This window comes from Balaenoptera borealis (assembly GCF_965194805.1).
Source record: "Balaenoptera borealis genome assembly, chromosome: 6".
NCBI lineage: Eukaryota > Metazoa > Chordata > Mammalia > Artiodactyla > Balaenopteridae > Balaenoptera > Balaenoptera borealis.
Window position 1 is genome coordinate 112,356,716 of NC_138863.1, and position 22,925 is coordinate 112,379,640.

Below are 22,925 nucleotides of genomic sequence, written 5' to 3' on the forward strand. Positions count from 1 at the left end.
CAAATGTATACACAAATGTATAAAGAGCAAAATAAAAACATAATTCACACCTGGGAAAACTACTGTTAACATCTGGTTGTATTTCTTTCCAATTATTTTTCTATACATATTTCTATATATATTCTATATATTTTTCAATATTCTCTATCAGCATAATTGAAAGCATAGTTGAAAGCACTCTGTATACATAACACTATATTCTACTTTACTACAAATATTGTGATCACTTTCTATATTATTAGAGATTCTTAGAAAAAAAACTTTCCATTATAGAGACATATCATGATTTATTTAACCATTCCTTAATGTTTGATATTTAGGTTGTTTAACTTTTTTTTTCCTATTATAAATTTGCTGCAGTGAATACCTCTGAAAAGAAATCATGTCCTAAGTTTCTTACCACTTTCTTAGGGCAGATTTCCTAGAAGAGGAGAATTAATGGGTCAAAAGTCAAATTTTGCGAACAAACAAAAATCCTATCTCTAAAGCTGGAAACTGAAATTATTACCCTGGAATCAGAAAGTTGTTCTCCCATCTGAAACGCATTTCAAGAACAAACTCCTGCCAGAGATGTGCCACTCCTTTCAGTCCTCCATGGTAGAAATTGATCATACAAAGACACAAAGCCAATTTGTATGTTAAACTATCAGATGGTGCAGATTTGAACTGATTGTAGAGATTCTAAATTTAACAAAACAGAAACAAAGCAAAACTTGTTAACAGCATATTTACATGTATAATCAAAAACTGTGTAGGTAGAGATTTTAATACTGAAATTAATCTATCCTACCAAACCGGCTTTTATCAAATGTCTAATACAGTATTGCCTAAATTGTTCTTAGGCAGCTCCATGTTTTCAAGATGTCTATAAGTATCAAAAAGTGAAGCTATAGTTTAGTGAGCCTAAAGTTATAGCTTTCAATTTCTTCTGTGGAATCTTTAAGATATATTCCAAATTTCATGTGTTGTTATAAAAATCTTTTAATTACAAATGAGTACACACTTGTCAAAATCAAAAACATAAAATCAGAACTGTATAAACTGAAAATGTAAAGCCTGCTTTTCCTCCTCAGTTCACGAAATCACTTCCCCAAAATAACTGTTAACAATTTGATACATCTGCACACCTGTCATTTAAACTCTCATTTCTCAATTTATCAAAGACTTGAAAGAGGAAAACATGAAAATTTTACTTCATTTTACATGTTACTTCATTAAAGAATTTTCCACTCTCTGTCCAGTTTTGAAATACAAAGTAGAATCTGCTGCAAAACGTAAATTTGATGATTTATGAAAAGTGTAAAATGAAGGCAATCCTATAACCATGCACGATATATTTGTTATTTTTTTCACTGTTTCCAGAAAAGTTCTACCCAAAATATGTATCTATGCCAATATTCTATAGTAGGGCATTGTCTGAATGAAGGCCATGATATCATCTTCACTCAAGTTTTACTAAGGTGATTTTTAAAATAAAAAGATCCTTATTTCATAACAGAGAAAGCTTTATAGTGAGTGCTAGAAAATTTTCACGTTTTCCTCATCCAAGTCTTTGATAAATTGAGAAAAGAAAGCTTAAATGACAGGTGTAGAGCTATAAAACTGTTTACAGTAGTCATTGTTGTGAACTAGATTTCATGACTGTTGCTAGAAATATAGCAAAACCCCTAGAAATTCAATGCATTTAAAATATTTTAGGGCTCCCCTGGTGGTGCAGTGGTTAAGAATCCGCCTGCCAATACAGGGGACACAGGTTCAAGCCCTGGTCCGGGAAGATCCCATGTGCTGCAGAGCAACTAAGCCCGTGAGCCACAGCTACTGAGCCCACGTGCCACAACTACTAAAGCCCACACACCTAGAGCCCGTGGCTCTGCAACAAGACAAGCCATCCCAATGAGAAGCCCACACACTGCAACGAAAAGCAGTCCCCGCTCGCCACAACTAGAGAAAGGCCACACACAGCAACGAAGACCCAATGCAGCCAAAAATAAATAAATAAAACAAATAAATTTTTAAAAATTTTTTAATAAATAAAAAAATAAAAAATAAAATATTAATTAAATATGTAAGTAATTAACTTACATATTACATATTTACATATTACATATATTCTTACATATTACATATTTACATATTACATATTCTTACATATTACATAATTCTTACATATTCTTACATATATATACATTAATATGTAAGTTAATTAATTAACTTACATATTCTTCACTCTCTAATGGAGGATTACTGTTGTCTGTTGAAGAAGTCCCATCTAACGGTTTCTCAGAAGCAGCATCAGGGAATAAGAACTTAGGATGGAGGAAGAAAGAAAATAATAATCACATCTTCAACGAAATTTCTCATTTTGACTTTTATAACTCATATAAACACTGACTTTTTAATGGTTTTGTTTTTAAAATGATGAGAATGCTCTTACTGTACTGCCCAGTTAGTTCTACAATATCCAAACATTTTCTATTTTTCTTCAAAAATACATTGTTTCAGTGACTAGTCAATTTTAAAATCAGATTTTTCTTGAATGTAACCACCTGGTTCTGTGAATTGTTTAGTTTACAAAAGGCAAAACCAGAATCTCTTCACTATGATTTCAGGCTCATCCAATGTCATTAAATTTTTTTTTTAATGTTATTATTAAAAAGACAAAACTATAAAAGAAAATTTTAAAACACCCAAACATTCATGAGGCTCTGTAGAGAAGAATCATCCATGGGTTTTTATATATGAAATGCTAAAAGTATGATATTAAAGACCCGTAATTTTATCTTACGAGATACCCATAGAAAGTGGGAAGCAGACTAAACCTGTAATGACCAGTATATCTTTTCCACATGATTTCTGTTAACATGTGTGAGGGAGTGTGTGTGTGTCTGTGTGTGTGTGTCTGTGTGTGTCTGTGTGTGAGAGAGGGTGTGGAGAAGTGGTAAAAAGCTATATAACTGGAATAAAATCTCTAAGGATACATTCTCAAGAAGGGGCCTTCTCTACAGAAATTTACTCAATCCTTTTATCACCATTCTTCCCAAGTGTTTTGTGGTACTGCTGACTTGTAATTCCTTTTACTACGCATACTTTGCCACGTATTACAGAACATGCTGAACAGACGTTTTTAAATGAGAGGAACTACCGAGTGCCAACCTCCACTACTAAGCACATTTACAAACAGTATCCTATTCTCCTACCACTATGTGAACTACGTATCAGTGCCCACATCTTACAAATATACAAACTAAAAATGTGGCTAAAAGTCTTGCTCAGGTAAACAGCAGGGATAAGATTAACATCAAGTTTTCAAGTCCTATATTCTTTTCATTGCACTACTCTTGAAGGTTTTTCCCAAGAAAGTCTTAGTGCACAAATTGCCAGAAGTACGATTACAACTACAATTATAGTAAGAGTAGCTATCATTTAGCAAAGGCCTATTTTATGCCAGTGTAACAGAAGGTCCTTTAGTACTCACAACAATCTCACAGGTTTTTATTAGACTCATTTCAGATGAAGAAACTGAAGTTAAATGGCTTGTTCAAAGTCATACCATAAGTCAGGATTAAACCCTGTGTATGGCTCCTAGGCCAGGCCTGTTCCACCACCCTATACCTAGGAGACACCCTAGCCCCTTCTAGTACTCGCTATAAAGTTTTCTCTGGACTGTTGTGAAAGAAAGTTTTCAAGAATACCATTCTGATCATGTCAACCTTCTGCTTAAAATGGCATTAAACTGTTAAGATGAAGTCCAGTGCTTCAACATGGCAGGTTACCTGCTACTCTCCTCATCCCTGGCCACCCTCTGGGAAGTACCCTGCCATATACCAAACTGTCCAACATGCTCTCTCAGGCTTCTGCTATTTCTCTGCTTCTAAACCTTCTTCCCTTTAACACTTAGCGCAAATGTCCCTCTTTACGAAGCTTTCCCGGATCCCCACACTGCTCAGACAGAGACAGATGCACCCTCTGCTGTGTTCTCACAGCCCCTTTGCCAGAATTCTCACATGTAACATGGTACTGTAACTACTATTTACTTTCCTTCTTCCCACTACACTAGTGGGGACTCAATGTGGAGACGATGTTTTACTCATTTTATATTCCCAATCCAGTGCCTGCCACATAGATGGGATTGAATAGATAATGAATAAATGAGTGTGCATAAAGACATATAAAAACATTACATTTAGTTTACCAAGAGAATAGTATTGAGGACATCATTATTCAGCGGTGATTCTTCTACACCTCTCTGTTTTCGTATTTTCTTCTTTGCAGTGTGTACCATATTTGAAACTGATAATTTATGAATTGGAACCGGTGCAGGCTCTGTCAACTTTGACAAAGCATGAGTTATATCAGCAACTTCTATAAAAAGAACAGAAATGAATACATAGTATATCACCAACCCTGGCAGGTTAAAGTGATGAATAAACTGATGACTGTACAGAATATTTTAGTCACTCTTTTCATTAGTGACTTTTTACTAATACACATGTTCAGCTTTATATGGATGCATGATTGACAAAGGTGTAGCATAATTTCTGCCCAGGGAACTTCAAAAATAAACCTCTAAAACCCTGCTTTTCGAAATATCTTACATTTTTGGTGGAAAGAACTTATTAATCACACAATGTTTTAAGCTCAGGGTATAGCCTGGAGAAAACGGTAGCTGCCTAGTTCATCAAAACTTGCTTCCCCAACGTAACTCAAATTAGAAAAATAGCTGAAAAGTTGCTGGAACATTTGAAAATAACTTTTAAAAAAGGAGAAAGGTGTCACCTCTTCCTTCTTCCTCAAATGTGGATCGTCCGAGAATCTCATCAGTTGACTCCTTTCGACGGCAAATTTTAAAAAACTCAGTGACAAAATCACCTACATAGAAAAAAATGTTACTCATTTTTAAAACATTAACTGAAAGAAATCAGTCCTATAAATAAAAGTACATGTCTGTTCACAAAAGCTATTAGCTAAGATATGATAGAAAAAGAACCATTCAGTTTTTCTACCCTATCCAAAAAGTAATCCTACTTCAAAGGTAGCCTTGCTTTCTCTCCATAGCCCAGGATATTAAAACAGTTTTTCCTTAGAATTACTTCTAGAATGAAAGGAAAAAATAATTGAACCTAATATATTAAGCAGTTACTATTTGCCTGAATAAGCCAAATAGTATCTATTCTCATTAAGTTGTACAAGTAACAAGAATATTACTATATATATGTAGTGGTCTTCTTTCCCTAGCTGCCACCCTACTAGAATTCTGAATCCATTAGAAAAATAAAAATAATAATAAATTCTAAAGATATGTTTCTACAGGATTAAAAATCATGTAGGATGAAGTTATTTCAGCTTCAACTGCATGTTAATGATATGCTTTGTGTCATTATAAGAAAGGGGGAAAAGGTTTGATATATTCTAAAGAGCTTCTATGAGATATGTTTGCACAAAGAAATTAAAGCTTAACAAGAACCATCAGTACTAAAATTATTAGACAATACAATATACTAATTACATCCAAGTTTCAGAATTCACCAACTAGTTCTGAATAAACCTGGAACATTTTCTGGAGTTCTTCAGACAAGTAGGAAAATCCTATAATCTAGTCATATAAACTATACGACTATAGCTTATTGTAGTATATGACTACATAATCCTATAATCTAGTCATACAAACACAAAGTTAAAGAGACAGGGTGAGATTATGGGACAGAAACTTAAAATGAGAATACTTTTAATTCTAAGGTCCTCTGTAATTATCACAAAAGTCAGCGGCTGAGGAATAATAAGGAACTAGGAAAAAATTTAGTGACTAAATTTAATAATTTAGTAAATCAATGATTAAACAAGAGAAACCATTTATTGAATACTCATTATAGACAGGCACTGTGTTAAATGTGATACACAAACACACACGTACATGATCTTATTTGATCCTCTCACTAACACTCTGAAGTATGTACTATTGTTACCTCTGTCTTACTGACACTGGAAGAGATTGTGCAACTTGCTCAAACTGGTGGATATAGGATTTCAAACAAGGTCTATCCAACTCAAACTCTTGATATAAACCCTCTACTATCTCCCTATACCCCAAGACAAATTCACTGATGGCAAGAATTTTACCTTATCTTTGTATTCACTATTATATAGTTAGCACAGATGGCAGTGCTAATAAGCATTTAATGAACAGCACATAATAAATGATAAAGAGCCCAAGAAAAAAATGCTTTAGAGAAATGCCCTAATATTGTCATTAATAACTCCTCAGTTGAACAGTAATTTATCAGGTTAAATGAAATAAAGGTGGCATGGATGAACACAGAAATGAAGAAAATAATTTTCATGTGTACTAAATATAAGAGAGAAAAAGACTGGAAAGAGGAGGTGGGTTCAGAAGATTTAATGAAAGAGATATTATCTACAAAAATGGGAAGGGAAAGATAATTCTAGACATGGGATATAATAATAGGATCTGAATACCAATGGATAGCTTTTAAAGTATTTCTATTTATGTTATTCCACTGACTTCTTCAGATATCCCTATGATGTGTACAAGATTATTAACACCTCTTTTCCTCTATCAGAAAAAAGATTTGCAGGTACAATACAGAGCCCTATAGAAGGGCTCTAAGAAGACTGTCAAATTCAGTGTGGACTGCAGAAGACAAAAAGGGGTTCCACTCACTACAATGGAAGATGCACAGTATGCCACAGGAAGGAAAAAAGGAGTGACATAAAAGCATCAGGAGGATAAAACTCAGGTCATGGGAAAATACAGAGAATTTTGAGGTACAGACTGGTTAAAACCAAATGACAAGAAAGCATGTCTGCTAGTACTATTCAAGAGTAACCAGAAGGACTCACTGCTGTTGACAAAGGTTTATTGTTAATGGAGTTAACCGAGGAGGTCACAATGTAAAAAAATAAATATAAAAAATACTTTTCAGATAGGTGAAATAAAGTATAAAGAATACATTCAGTGTTCCTGATCTGGAGGATAGACAGATTCGTGTTATTTCAGGAAAGGAACATAAACATCTTACCTAGCAAACACTGAGGATTATCAGCTTTTCGAACTCTAACAGACCAATGGGGAGCCTGAACAGGATCCAAATCACTAAAATGCAAAACAATAAACACAAGATCCTATTTATGGCAATCTGCAAGACTCATACATTTACCAAAATGCAGTCTAATGAAAACATTATATAGAAGGACAAGCAATCCATTTTGCCTCCCTTAAACTTACTGTTATTCATATGCAGACCATTTAGATAAGTTTAAAAAAAATAAAACCTTAAGACTTCAAAGTTCTTAGACAAAAAAAGCACAAAAGGAAAAACCAAAATCAAAACAAACTAATCAAAAAACATAAAAATGATCCTGACAGGCAACATACAATGATAATCTAATGAGAATTACATTTTAGGAATAAAGAAAACGGAATGAGAAACAAGCAAGAATCCATAATAATTTTAATCTGCTTTTTGTTACACTATTTATTAATAAAAAAAGAAGCTATAAAAATTTCCACAAGATCAAAAGTGCCCCATTTTCTCAGTTAAACAGATTATGGTGCATTCACTTAATGGAATACTATGCAGCAATTTAAAAACTGACAACACAGATCTACATTTATTAAATGAATAAATATATTAAATGAATGAAGCAAATTAATATATAAAAATATACCTTAAAAAGATATACCCCCAAAATGCTAACTGGTTATTTTTTAAGTAATGAAATTGTAGGTAGTCTTTACTTTCTTCTTTTAATTTATTCATCTAAATCATCTGATTTTAAAAGTTCATGTTACTTTTACCATCAGAAAATACAACACATTTATTTTAATTATTAAAAAAAAAAGTCTTCTATTTCTCACTGTTCTGCATCAAGCATGAGAATGTACTAAAATTATGTTCCTCCTTCTCCATGTTCTTCTAGGATCGTGCTCACTGTAATTTTCAATTTTTTCCTGTGCAATTTTCTATTGCACAGGAGTATATGACATGGATGTTCTGTTATTTGACATTTAATGATCAAATATTATTCCCACATATTTTGATAACCATCATCTCTTCAAAGCCCTTTATCAAATGCTTCTTACCAGCTAAGAAAAGTTCAACAGAATTATGCACTGAATCCCAAACTGCTTAAAAACATCTTTGCTAAAACCAAGCAAGATTCAGATTGCTCATCTTCCCAGAACTAAGGACCCTATCTCCAAAGCCCACAGCTTAAAACACATCTATAATACATATCAGTCAGTCTAAAAAGTAGTCTTTAAAAATAGAAAAACAACAACCAACTGTATCAGAAACTGATACAAAGAAAAATTGCTAACCACCTGGCAGTTAATTTATTCTACTGAAGTTTGTGAACCTCAATGTACTACTCTTAACATACTTACGAATAAACATCATTATCCACAATGATACCTTCAGTCAGGTGAGGCCATGTAGTTGCTAAGTGGAGTTCACTAAAATAAACAAAACGTAAAATATATCCATAAGCTTTAATACTGTATATATACATCCTGACTCAACAATTCTACTTCTAGAATTGTATCTTCAGTAAATAACCAGAGATGTACACATAAATATGTTAAAAGTGGTCATTATTTATAATACAATAAAACTGTAAACACCTGGTTTAGCAAACGGTAGCACATTTATTTAAAGTTAATGTCTGCAAGAAAAAACTATGCTATACATAATAGCCAAAAAGTATAAGTAAACCAAATGTCTATCAGCTGATGAATGGATAAATAAAATGTGGTAGTATTACATACAATGGCATATTATACAGTCACAAAAAGCAATGATGTACTGATTCATGCTAAATGTGGATGAACCTCTAAAACATGCTAAGTGAAAGAAGCCAGACACAAAAGGTTATATATGGTATAACCCAATCTATATGAAATGTCCAGAATAGTCAAATCCATAGAGGCAAAAAGCAGATTAATATTTGTCTAGAGCTAGAGGGCCTAGGGAGCCTAGGAGGGGATAACAGTTAAGAGGTGAGGGGTTTCTTTTGGGGGTAATCAAAGTGTTCCAGAATTAGATACTGATGATGGCTGCACAGCTCTGTAAACACTAAAAACACTGAATTGTATACTTTAAAATTGTGAATTTTATGGTACATAAATTATATCTCAATTTTGAAAACACCATGATGCAGATCAGGGATTGGCATACTTTTTCTACAAAGGACCAGAGAGTAAGTATTTGGGGCTTTTTATGGGCCATGTAGTTTCTGTTATATTCTTGTTTTTTTTCTTTTTTTCTTTTAAAACCTTTAAAAATGTAAAAACCATTTTTAGCTCATTACCTACACAAAAACAGGCTACTGGCCAGATTTGGTCCACCAGTCAGTTTGCTGACCTCTTATTATAGATGAATATTAAATTTCAGAAAGTTTTCATGTGAAATTATAAAATCAAAAACAAGCCACAAAAAATGTACAAGATGACATATATTTATAAAATGTACAATAATACTGTGCAGAAAAGAGTTATCATAGCAGGCCTGATACTTAGAAAGGCCTACTTGCAAGGTTGGCCCCTGGCTTGACATCTGGAAACTTGAATTTCAGGAGGATTCCTACCATTCCCTGGTAAGAATGGCTCACTCTGCCTAAATTACCTGTGCAAACAATACGGTTTATGCAAACATCTGGTTTCCTTCTGGTACATGCTAGGCAGAGGGTGCCTACGTGACCAATCTCTGATTAAAAACCCCAAGTGCTGAGCCTCTAATGAGCTTCCCTGGTAGACAGCCTTTCATACATGTTGTCACAGTTCATTGCTGGGAGGATTAAGCGTGTCCTGTGTGACTACACTGGGAGAGGAAGCTTGTCCTTGGTTTGCTCTGGACCTCACCCTATGTGCCTTTTCCCTTTGCCATTTTTTTGCGTTGTATCCTTTTGCTGCAATAAATCATAGGCATGAGCACAACTATGGCTGCATCCTGTGAGTCGTCCTAGCAAATCAACCTAAGGGTGGTGTTGGGGGCCCTTCTTGCATATATATACATAAACATGTACATATATATACCTACTTCATGCATATGAAAAATACTGGAAGCACATAAAGCAAGCTGTTGTCAGTGATCACCTATGAGTAGGGGGGTTATGAATTTACTGATTTTTTTTTTTCCTGTCTAGATTCTGAACCCACTTCTTATGTTTGGAGAGTACAGAAGCCAAAAGGGCCAATTATTTCACTTCTCTAATATTTGGTGATGCTCGACTAACTAGCAACTCCTGTCTGAGACACTGAATCTACAAGTACAGTTAGGAATTCACTGTGAGAGCAGGGCCAGCACTACACAACAATGCAGTGTAACCTTGGTTATGAACCAGACAACTAGGCACCCTTGGCTCAAGCCTATTTTCTGAGCCCAGTTCTACAATGGTCCCAATTAAACTTTTGAGTAACCAAATACTTTTCCAATAAACTGATTTTTTGCTTGAATTAGAGTTGACTACCATTTGCAACTAAACAATCTGACTACTAAACAAATGATTTTTGCCCTTTTTTTAACGTTATCTAAATTTTTTCCACTGAACGTGAATTTATTATTTTAAATAAAACTAATTTTTAATGTAAAAAAAATGACCAAAAACAGTATGTGATATCAGAGGACATGAATGGTTAGAGGTTTAAAACTATATACTCCCGAATATTTTTAGGTATGAACCGCAGATTCAATTCCTAAGCTTTTATGACTATGGCCTCTCCTCTCCCTCTAATTATAGAACAATTTCTTTGACAAGGAGAGAAGACACTGAAAAAAGCCTCTTCACTTCCTCTTCCACTACCAAAGATGCCTTTTCAAAAGCACAGTGCCCACAACATTTGCTAATCACTGTTTGATTTAAATGGTCTGCCAATGTGCACCATCTTACCCTCAACTTATTTCTGTATTCTTCTTCAATCACTTGTTCCTTTGCTGACTGACTCCACGTGATGATATAAATTTGGAAGAAATATTTAATCATTAAACCTTCAGATTTCTACCAGGTTAATTTATTTCTCTCCCCCTAAAATTTTCCCTAAGTGAAATTCAAATAAATGAACCAGTTGGAGGGCCACAAATATATCTGTAATCCACCCTACACCCTTTCTCCCTTGCTCACTACATTCTAGCCATGATAGCCACCTTCTATTTTCTTCAGTAAACTCGCCAAGCTCTTTCCTGCATCAAGGCACTTTGCACAGGCTCTTCCTTCCACCTGGAATGGTCATTCTCTCACTCTTTGCCTGGCTAAATCCTCCCCTAATTGAGACTCAGAATAAATTTCACTTCCTTTGAGAAGACTTTACTGATGGCATATCAATCTAAACTAGTTCCTCACTTTACTGTCATTACATCCTGTACTTTTCCTTCAAATTATCGCACAATTTGTAATTGTATGTTTATTTAGGTGATTAGTTCGTCTATTTCCTTTAAGTAGACTGTAAATGCCAAGAAGGCAGAAACTGTTTTATTTACTTCAGTATCTTCCTTACTTAGTATAGTGCCTGGCACATATAATAAATATCAATTTTAAAAGACTCACTTTATTGTCTCCCTTAAGTGATTTTTAAGTTAAAAGTAATATTATTTCTGCCTTTATGTGAGAGTATTAAAGATATATGTATACATGTGAATATATTTTTTTAAATAACCAAATAGTTTAACAAATGAGACAGTTTCTATATCTGCACTGTTTATATTTTCCAAATATTTTGCTATCAGTGATTAAATTTTTCAACCCCTGCATTTTCTTGTGAAACAGCTTTTTTTTTTAAGTTCAGTAGTTCTTCTAGAAAAGCAACTGGGTAACCTATAAGGTCACCCTTGTGTCTCTTACTTATGTCTTAATTTGTGTATTTTGAAAAAGTGGCCAGGAAAAATGAAAACAACTGTTAATTCTGGGTCATGGACATATGAAAGTTTGTTACATAAAATATTGTCTGTGCTTTTCAATATTTAAAATATTTCCCCCAAAGTATACCAAGAATCACTTCTATAAGGAATAATCAATAAATTACATTATGTACATTTTATGTATTACTTTAAACCCTCTTTTACTTCTTAAGTTACACAGAAAAAAAAAAAAGATGGACAGATTGTTACATGTAGGTCTCTATTTCCAGTACTACATTCATTCCAGGAGGCTGCAGTATTATAAAACACAGTAAAATCAACATCAATATAATTTAAAAAGTAAAGTCCCATAATTCAAATGATATAATGAAATTCTCACCTAATAGGATCTTCACAGGCACCAAATGGTAACTTGCCAAATTCCAGGCCTCCCACTTCTCCTCCTACAAGGGCATCTATATCTAAACAAGAAAAAAAAAATTTCCATCATTTAGCCAAAAATGGAGAAATAAGAATTTAAATCTAGGTAGGTCAGCCCTTTGAGAAATTAAAGTTTTAAAAGTGTCTACATTAAGATATATATAGCAAGTTAGAGAACAGTCAGATATTAAAGACTTCCCCCAAGAATGTTATAGTAAAAGGACACATTTAATTCCTATTTGTAAAGTGCTGTATTCAAGCTATGCACTCTAAATTTTACTCTTCTGAAATAGTCCTTAAATATTACTCAAGAGAATATTATTCCTGTAAATTTCTTTTCATTTTCTCAGAATGTGATTAATAGCATCTAAAAGAAAGATTATCTGAGTATTAAAAAATTTAATCATCAACCTACATTCATCAGTTTTGCTGTCAATAATTTCTGAATAGCCTAAGTTAGTCATCATTAATAAAACCTTATATCAGCTGACAGTACAGAGAAATATCTGAAGTTCAGAAAAGAATTTCCATTCCATTATGAATGGTACCTGAGATAAGAGAAAAATTTAGAGGGTATATCACCCCTTAGCTCCATCCCTCTTGAAGAAGTAATAAACACTTCTAAAAGACTTCAAAAAGATTTCTCTTTGAAATAATAGATGGTTGTTTTTAATTATTCACACTACACTAAGAATTTCTAAAATTAAAGTCTACTGTTGAGTTATGAACACTCCCAGATTTGCTAAAATTATGTTTGACAATTATCTACACCTAACTAAATTATTAAAATTAGTTATTAAATATGGCTCAATTACTTGATTCAGTAAATTTTCTAAAGTCAATCCATTCCATTTTCCAACTAAAGAATGCTTACAATAAAGATCACAATGACTAGCTTTACTATAAGATGTGAATTAAGAGCTTCAAAATTTATAATAAGCACTTTTTTTTTTTTTTTTTTTGGCCACGCCGCACTGCACGCAGGATCTTAGTTCCCTCACCAGGGATCGAACCCATGCCCCCACTGCAGTGGAAGCACGGAGTCTTAACCACTCGACCGCCAGGGAAGTCCTAAGCACATTTTTTAAACCAGTAAGCTAAAAATTATTAATAGACTATAACTGTACAAAACTTTTAGTCAAATTAAAAGTTGAAAAGCTACACTGTAGAATGAAAGGATGCTGGGACTTGGAGTTTGACCAGGATTTAAATGTGAACTTTATCACCTGGTGACCATGTGCCCTTGGGCCAGTTACTTTTGTTCTCTAAGAAAGATAATAATACTTGTCTCATAGGTAAATGGGAATTACCTGAAACAGTATATAAAATGCCAGGCACAGTGTCTGGCCCATATTACATGTTCAGTCCCTTCCCTTTAAAAGAGAAAATATTAAAAATTTATATGGCTTTCAATCCACTGAGAAAGAAGGTTAATATTTTGATGCCCATTTTAAAAAACTAGCAATAGAACATTAACAAAGGCGTACTGTTGTCTGGAAACTAAAATTACCAAAACAAACATTTGAGTCTTCTAATATAAATCTCAGCTTAGCTTTTATTTCCCTCTGTTGTAGTTTAGATGGAGTTCTTTTACTGCACATTAGTTTCAAATTATTCAGTGGTATATAAAATAAAACAGTAGTAGTATATATAACCACCAAAAGCTAAATGTACTACATTAATTTTAGTATCATCCCAAGATAATCAATTTACTATTTTCAATCTCATAAACAAACCAACCATTTTGGAACAAAAATAAACAGTAAAGAATATTATTTTATTATAATTTATTTCTCTTTGAGGAAGGTAGAATGGAAAATGTTTTCAGGCTAGTAAAATCCTTGTAATTATTTTATAAGTTTATATTAAATTTCTTATTAGATAGACTTGGATATAATTGCACTTTTTGTGAGAGAAACATCCAGGAACCTAAACCTCACTTAATTAAGCTAAATGTCCACCAGGCTGAGCTTTTCTACAACTTAGATAATGTCTGTTCATATCTGTGTCCTGGCAGAGCCGGCCTATTATAGGCTAATAATTAATGACTGTTAATGAATCAGTATATCAATGGTTAAGTAGGTAAAATAATTTTAATCACATTTTTATAAAAATGCAGGTTAAAATAGTCTACAGCTCTTCCCAGCATAAGTGTATATGTATATACACATCTTTTTATCTTTTCTGCTTTCCTTATTTAGCCCTCTTCTTCAAACTCTACTCTCTATAAGGTTCTGTGCGTGTCTGTTCTCAGCCTATGAGGGTGGCTTCTCTTATTATATTCTGAAAGCAGACATTTTACTCATTACATACTAATTTGCAGCACACGATGTTCCACAGCAAGGGAATGCTTTATAAATAATATTAGCTTTCAAAAACAGATTGTCAGGTATAGAATAATTCTGTCTCTAGAACAACCTACACAGCTTTTTTTAAGAGAAAAAAATGATAAAGGCAATGAAATCAGCAATATTACATTTAAAATGAGTTACAAATATTTCAAACACTTGAAACACATTGTTAAATAGTTTTAATTTCTGAACATATTTTCTCTCCATTTATATTCAGTAAGTTAAATATAGTTCTAAATTATCTCACCTGGAGGCTGCTGAGGCCAAAAATACTGCTGCCAATCCTGAAGTACATAGGTAAACCGTATAGCGATACTAACTGGAGGCAATGGAGTTAAAGTACATCCCTAGGAAATAAATGCAAAGACAATACCATGTAAATGTTAGTATCCTTGTAAATACCAGAACCAAATTTCAAACTATTGGAATGGATAAATTATTACCTTCATGAAATGTGGATTTTCAGATTACAGTGTTAGATACGGCACGCACATTCTAGCCATGAAAAATGTATGATATTCTAGCCATTAAAAAGGAAAGCAAAGTCACTAAGTTATTACAGCCAAAGGTGCAGAATTTAGGAAAACATTTTCATGGGAGAAATTCTCACACCTTAAAAGCTCAAGAGATGAATTAATGCCAGAGAGCAAATTACATTAAAATAAAGCTATTTAAACTACTACCAGGAAAAGAGATATTAAATTTTATTATATAAAGTGCTCTTTCAAAATATCTTATACAATTTTAATTATACAAACATAATTTCTTACTATTCTCTTCAGCCATGTTGAATGTGGAAAAAAATGTGACTCATTTTTTAAATAAGGTAAAACTATTATATAAAGTGTAACACTAGGTTTGAGAAGATGATGTCTTTTCTTTCTTTTAAATGAAAATAAATTCAAATTAAAGCCAGTCTTGAATATTTAACCAGAATTTTAGACTGTGACAAACGGCCACTCATGTAGTTTCTATTAATGAATCAGAAAATTTAGATCTATCTTTACATTCATTAAAAATCATAAAAATTAATAATATCATCCAAACATCTCACAATCTCAGCTTCCCTTAATAATGGTTAACCTGTATTAATGTGCCATAGGACCTAAATATGCATAGGAATGACCTAGTAAGCTTGTGAAAATGTAGATTCAGTAGTATTCTGCATATCTACCCAGTTTCCAGGTGTTGCTGATACTGCTGGTCAGGAGGAATAAAGAGACATTTAGCTCAGCAGCAGCATCTATAAATGTCATCAGTAACTTTAACTGAACACAAACTCAATCTCAAGTCACAAAATAAGGTAGCTGCCAAAAAAAAAAAAAAAGCTAATTCAGTTTTGGGCTGCTGTGTCCTAGACAAGCAAGGTAAGATTCTGGCTGGTCAGGAATAATTATTTTTTACTCAGGTCTAGATAGCAAACGAGCGTTCACCTGTAATTGGGTGTAAATGATCTAGAAACCACAACAAGGTCACTTTGACATATAACCTCCGCTCCAGTCACATAGCAATGTAGACAAATACAGAAAGAGATGACCAAAAAGAAATACCTAGGACCAAACATGACATAAATATCTTTGTGGGCCCTAGAAAAGGTACAGAAAATCCAAAGTGTTAAATGGGGCTCAAGGCATATGCTTGCTGAGTTCCACATGCAGACGAAGGCAGGGAGAGCCAGGATTACAGACTGCATTAAATGGAACCAAAAGTACTCACCCAGAATGAGGGTACTGTAAGACTCTCTACTTAAGGCAGACCCTGAGGCAAGGCACTCCTGCTTCGTGCAGTGGCTTTGTTGGAAGGTATGGGGCTAGGGAAAGTTGTGTGAGTGGGGGACAAACCCACTCTCATGACCCAAGCAAGCAATCCAATGAGTCCAAGACTCAATGTGCAATACCCCAATATCAACACGGAGCAAAAGGCTCCAAACATCATTTTAAGACCAGCGTCTGAAATATTCTGCAGGTAAGGAGCAACCGCAAAATTATAAAACCGCTAGAGAGGATGGGAGAGAAAGTTAAAAACTGTAAATAAAGCCTTCATTCAAAATGAGCCTGCAAACAAAATTTCCCCAGAACATGAAGAAATGTAGTTCTAAAAAAGACAAATATCCAAAACAACAATCAGAATATAAAACTATGAAATATAAGGAACATCTGATAGAATGAAGAATGTCTAAACTGAAAAAGGAAAGACCAGGGTATGAGAGAGTTTTCAAATATTTAGAGGATTATGTGGCAAAAGAGGATGTGATTCCAAGGACAACCACCCTCTGCTGCCACCCTGCCAATGAAGCCTTTTCTAATAATTAGATCCATGTGAAAATGAAATAAACTGCCAGTGGAGGGTGAGTGCCTTGGAACACTTCCAGTAGATTTAAAGAGTAATATTTATAAAGATAGCTTTTTTATTTTATTTTATTTTATTTATTTATTTATTTATGGCTGTGTTGGGTCTTCGTTTCTGTGCGAGGGCTTTCTCTAGTTGTGGCAAGTGGGGGCCACTCTTCATCGCGGTGCGCGGGCCTCTCACTATCGTGGCCTCTCTTGTTGCGGAGCACAGGCTCCAGTTGCGCAGGCTCAGTAGTTGTGGCTCACGGGCCTAGTTGCTCCGCGGCACGTGGGATCTTCCCAGACCAGGGCTCGAACCCGTGTCCCCTGCATTGGCAGGCAGATTCTCAACCACTGCGCCACCAGGGAAGCCCCTAAAGATAGCTTTATAAAGAAAGTATAAGAGAGCCACATATTGGGTAGCTTTAACTATGTAAAACCACTGAAGTACCCAAACCAAGTCTCAATTATCTTAAGTTCAACTCTATCAAATCAACTTTGAGAAATGTTTCATACTTAGACAAGTGAGGTTTGTGAAAGTTCTGACAGATGATGTGATAAACTGATTAGGAACACTTTTGTTTTTAAAGTACAATTAGTAAACAGTCATAATGAAAGTCAGGCTCCACAGATCAAGATGGTCCCCAGTTTCACTAAAGAGAAGTTGAGTAACGTAGAAGAGTGACATACAAGATCCATGAAAATAACGTTCACTAATGTTTTTTAAGAAGAGGAATAAAGCATTAATATTTGCATCTGACTAGGATTTGATCTAAAATAATTAAATATAATTGAAGACTTCTGGTAAGAACAAAGTAAAACTAACGGGGTAGAAATAACGCACACTTGCCTTTTTCAAAAATTCCTCAAAGCAACACGTGTAGAATTAAGCAGTACTTAAAGCATTTCAAAGTCCAGAAAGGTTTTGAAAAAAAGTTACATACAGACATGGAACTTTCTAAAAGATATGCTTCTATGCTTTTTTTAATAGAGATAATCACAAGAAACAGCTAACAACAGTTATTTTGAGGAAAGGGACTAAGGGTATAAAGAAGTTTTTACTTAAATTTCTTAACCCAGGATATGCAGACTTTTTTTTAAATGTCAAACGGATTTATCCGGGTGGTGATAATCCTACCACCCTGCTATTTATGGCCTCAAAACTGAAAACATATTTTTTATGAAATTAAATTCTAATCCTAAATATCTTTCTACAAACAATGTATGTTAAAAAAGACGTTTCAGCGTTTTTTCTTACATTTTTTTCCTTTTCAAAATTTGCAAACCTTCAGAAAGGTTGCAAAGCTAGCGTAATGAATACCGGTATGACTTTCACCAAGTTCACCAATTAACATTTTGATACACGCACATACTATCATATATTTACATAAACAATTTTTTTGGCTGAACCTCTGAAAGTTAGTTGTAAGCATCATGGCAATTCACCCCTAAATACTTCAGCATGTAATTCCTATGAACAAGGATTATCACACTCAAGAAGTTTAATATTGATACTATTTTCTAACATACAGTCTGTATTAAAATTGCCCCAACTGTCCCATTTGTGTCCTCTATGGCTATTTTGTTTTGATCAAGGATCATGCATGTTATATCACTTTAGTCTCCTTTAGGCTAAACAGCTCCCAGCCTTTGTTTTGCCTATCGTGATACTGACATTTTTAAAGAGTCTGGGCTTTTATTTTGTAAAATATGGCTCATTTTGGAAATATGTGATTGTTTCCTCATGTTTTGAGTTATGTTAAACATTTTTAGCAGGAATGCAACACAGATGATATATCCTATTCAATGTACCATACCTGGAGATCAGTTTGTTAATCAAGTTTGATCACTTTTAGTGAAATGGGTGCCAACTTAATCACTTAAGGGGACTATTTCTCTAAGTGGAGAATCCCTTCCACCACTTACTTACCTGGCTTTGCTCTCTTTTCTAGAGGTATTCACAAATAGCTCCTCAATCTAGACCCTAATTCTTCCCCCAGAGTAGCACAGGCAAATCCTCCATATCTCTGTGATAGTGTTTTTAAAGAACACCAAAGATATACTGAGCACATCCAATTCAGCCCTGCTGCTCTCAGTCATAGAATATAAGCCTGATTAATCTTAAACATCAAATTAAATAGACCCTTGGGGAAAAAAAAAGCAATTCAGAACCCAAAGAGTTCACATCTCAGTTACTCAGTCAGAGCCCTGAACAAGCAACTATGCTGAAGCCCACTCATGTGGTGAGGTTGGCAACATTACTATTAGAGGAAAAGGAGTATAAAGAGTTAATGCAGGAGATAAATGTTAACAAACTGAACAAACAAAATCAGTTAGAGCAATAGTACACTAAAAATCTAACTGGACACTTTGTTTAAACATACACAGTAATTTATGTGGTCAATTACATCTTTCTTCTAAGTAATTACATTTCAACATTAGAAATATTTCTATGTAATCATAAATTACCAATTACTGCTTTTATAAGACTGAAAATATCAATGCCAACTCACAATCTTTGATTTGAAGATATCCAGCAGACCTGATAAATGAGTGTACTGATTTGGCACTTTTCGAAGATGAACCATTTCAAAATCAGTTCGGACACCAGGACCCTGACATTCTCCCACATACATTCTTCGCCATTTGTGATGAATTTGCACGAAGAGTGGCACCTGGCTATAGGGCATAATTAAAAAGGAATAGACTGTAAGTTCACTAAATACTGAATAACTCCTAAATCTCAAGTTTTTCCACTATTACGTTATTTTAATCTCAACTATTTAAAAGCACTAAACAAGGAATACTCCCCAGACTCACATTTAAAACAAAGACACTCTTAGTTCCTTTTCTCCTTACACTAATAAACTGAAGAAATTATCATTTAGTGGCACTTTGTAGTCAGAAAACTATTTTAAAATGGCTGAAAGTCATAAAAAAGCAGAATAAAAATTTTCTTGAATAAAAGTGATCCTATCATATGAGGCTTTCCAAGGTCATAATAAAACTTGATTCACAGGCATTAAGCAATATAAATTAAACCCACACTAGTGGTGAATTATTTTTTACTTTATCATTTGAGGACATAGTTATCCTCCTTATTCAAAGATTGCCATAACCGCAAATTAGCCTACTCACTAAAATCTATTTGTAATCTCAAAATCAATACTCGTAGCACTTTCAAAGCATTTGAAGACGTGTGCAGAGAAACAAAAAATTTGAGTTACCTGAATGCATGTTCCTAGCTGAGGCTGAACAAGGGGATGCTCTGTCATCAAGTTTTAAAATTAGATTTTGCACCAAAATTTAAATAAATGAAACATTTGGAAGCAAAATACAAAAACAGTACAATTTATTCTCCATTTTAAATAGTCATGTAATATTTCAGTAAGTTTCCCTTTAGAAATGCTTTCCCTAAAGGTTTTGTTGAGTTTGTCCTTACATACCTTATTCCAATATAATAATGTACAAGTACTAATCTTAATCATACTCAAAAACCTAACAGTAATCATTTTCCCTCATAAATTATAATTTAGAATAGTTCTTAAACTCATGTCAAGGTTTTTCGAAATGTCCACCTACCAGCCAGTGTTTCCCAAAGCAACAGACACAGAACTCAGAAGAAGATTGCACTTAGATTCACTGAGAACAGCATCATTATTTGCAGCAGGGGCGATCACCACAAACTCTCGGAGTCCATACCTTAAAAAAAAAAAAAAAAAGAATCACTGCCATTAAACAAGGGAAAATGTCAGAATACTAAAATTTATTATTTGAGAAACATGAAAAAATTTCCCTGAAGGAAACTTAGGCTTGAACTACAGGTCCTTCTTTCTTTCTCAAATGGCAATTGAATCTATAACAACCTGGATTTCTTTCATTTGGTGAAAAATTTCCATCATTCATCTACTGTTTTCTCTCTATTCTTTACAAATTAGGAGCAGTTTACTGAAATCACAAAGAAAAAACATTAAATAACAGGTTTGTCTTAAAAGTTAGCTTTCAAAAATAAAAGATGAAAGCCAGCACTGACATCTTGCGTTAATTAACTGATAACATTAAGTCCACTAATGTGGAAAGATAAAATTTTAATAGATTCCCTAAATGTCAGGAAAAGAATTATCAGCCATGATGTACTTGTGCTGAGAACATGGTTTACTCTAGTATCCTAATTAAGGAATTTTTATGTTCTTTTACTCAATAACATATTAGGAATCACAAAATTATCAGAAAATGGCTTACTCTTGCTATGGTATCCTACAGTAATGAAAACTTCTCATTTAGTTGACAAGTCCTTTAAAAACCACAAATTTGTAGCCAAAATTTACAAAAATGTTAAGGTCAAACTGGTGATCTTGCCTCCTGAAAATTCCTACCCTATTCACTCCCCAATGTATTTTTATTTAATAATATTTTTAAAATAAATTTATAAAAGGCATTACTCATTTGCCTAATTTATTTTAACTCTATGTAAACAGTTATGAATGCTTATTTTTACGAACATTCTCAAGAAAACCCCCAAAACAGCAATAAAAAAAAAGATTTAAAACATTTTAAAGTCCAACCCATAATCTGTTTACTGTTTAGATGACAAAAATTTATTTCATCTTCTCACCTCACCTCCACCCTCCTACCCCTGAAATCAAAATTAGTTATGTAGAAGCAGCATCAAATACTGGAAAGAACCCAGAGCTGTGACTTTTAAGCTCTAAAGGTCTTTAAATACAGTTTTCTTCTTTCTTTTCTTAATGTCCTTGGAAGAAAGGAAACAAAACAATATTTTGCCTTGGTATCCCCAGGCACTAGAGTGAAACCACTGCCAACAGTTTCTTGGTCATTCTTCCAGAACTATTCCATCCATCCATTTACTCATCCTATCCTCAAAAAAGATTACATTATATATACTTTTTGTACCTTCTTTTCAAAGGTTCATCTCCCCTACTGATCAGTACTTTGTTTCCATTACCTGGAATGTTTCCCCTACACTCAATTGCCATCACAGAATAGCAATGGATTCTTTTGAAGATTTATCTCAAATACCACCCCATTACCCCTGTTAAATATGCTCTCTTCTTTGATTTCGAATGTATTTTTTCTATTATCATTATCTTTAAGAGATCAATATATACAAGTGGTTGACAGGTACATGAAAAGATGCTCAACATCACTAATCATCAGGGAAATGTAAATCAAAACCACAATGACAAATCGCCTTACACCTTTTAGAGCGGCTATCATCAAAAAGAAAAGAAAAACGAGGGCTTCCCTGGTGGCGCAGTGGTTAAGAATCCGCCTGCCAATGCAGAGGACATGGGTTCGAGCCCTGGTCCGGGAAGATCCCACATGCCGCGGAGCAACTAAGCCCGTGCGCCACAACTACTGAGCCTGCGCTCTAGGGCCCATGAGCCATGATTACTGAGCCCGCGTGCCACAACTATTGAAGCCCACACACCTAGAGCCCATGCTCTGCAACAAGAGAAACCACTGCAATGAGAAGCCTGCGCACCACAACGAAGAGTAGCCCTCACTCGCCGCAACTAGAGAAAGCCCGCAAGGAGCAACGAAGACCCAGTGCAGCCAAAAATAAATAAATAAAATTTAAAAAAAAGAAAAACAAGTACTGGCAAGCATATAGAAAAAAAGGTACCCTGGTGGGAATGTAAATTGGTGCAGCCAGCAGGAAAAACAGTATGGAGGTGCCTCCAAAAAATTTTTAAATAGAGCTACCATATGATCCAGCAATTCTATTTCTGGGTGTTTATCCAAAGAAAACAAAAACTAATTCAAAAAGATATATGCACCCCCATGTTCAATGCAGCATTATTTACAATAGCCAAGATATGGAAACAACTTAAGTATCCATTGATGGATGAATGGATAAAGAAAATGTGGTATACATATACAATGGAATATTATTCTGCCATAGAAAAGGATGAAATCTTACCATTTGCAAC

General features: G+C 34.1%; 1 protein-coding gene across 4 annotated transcripts in view; it reads right to left on the reverse strand.

The window, feature by feature from the left end:
• RAB3GAP1 (RAB3 GTPase activating protein catalytic subunit 1) overlaps nt 1–22,925 on the reverse strand; it is a 157,175-nt gene that overhangs the window by 73,829 nt on the left and 60,421 nt on the right. For all 4 annotated transcript variants that reach the window (XM_082397854.1, XM_082397853.1, XM_082397852.1 and 1 more), the window contains exons 6-15: nt 20,554–20,673; nt 19,485–19,650; nt 14,889–14,988; nt 12,250–12,331; nt 8,405–8,473; nt 7,038–7,111; nt 4,777–4,869; nt 4,193–4,362; nt 2,217–2,306; nt 509–681 (exon numbers count right to left, since the gene is read on the reverse strand). In XM_082397854.1, the coding sequence (XP_082253980.1) occupies nt 509–681; nt 2,217–2,306; nt 4,193–4,362; nt 4,777–4,869; nt 7,038–7,111; nt 8,405–8,473; nt 12,250–12,331; nt 14,889–14,988; nt 19,485–19,650; nt 20,554–20,673 (1,137 nt within the window). The remainder of the gene's footprint in view (nt 1–508; nt 682–2,216; nt 2,307–4,192; nt 4,363–4,776; nt 4,870–7,037; nt 7,112–8,404; nt 8,474–12,249; nt 12,332–14,888; nt 14,989–19,484; nt 19,651–20,553; nt 20,674–22,925) is intronic.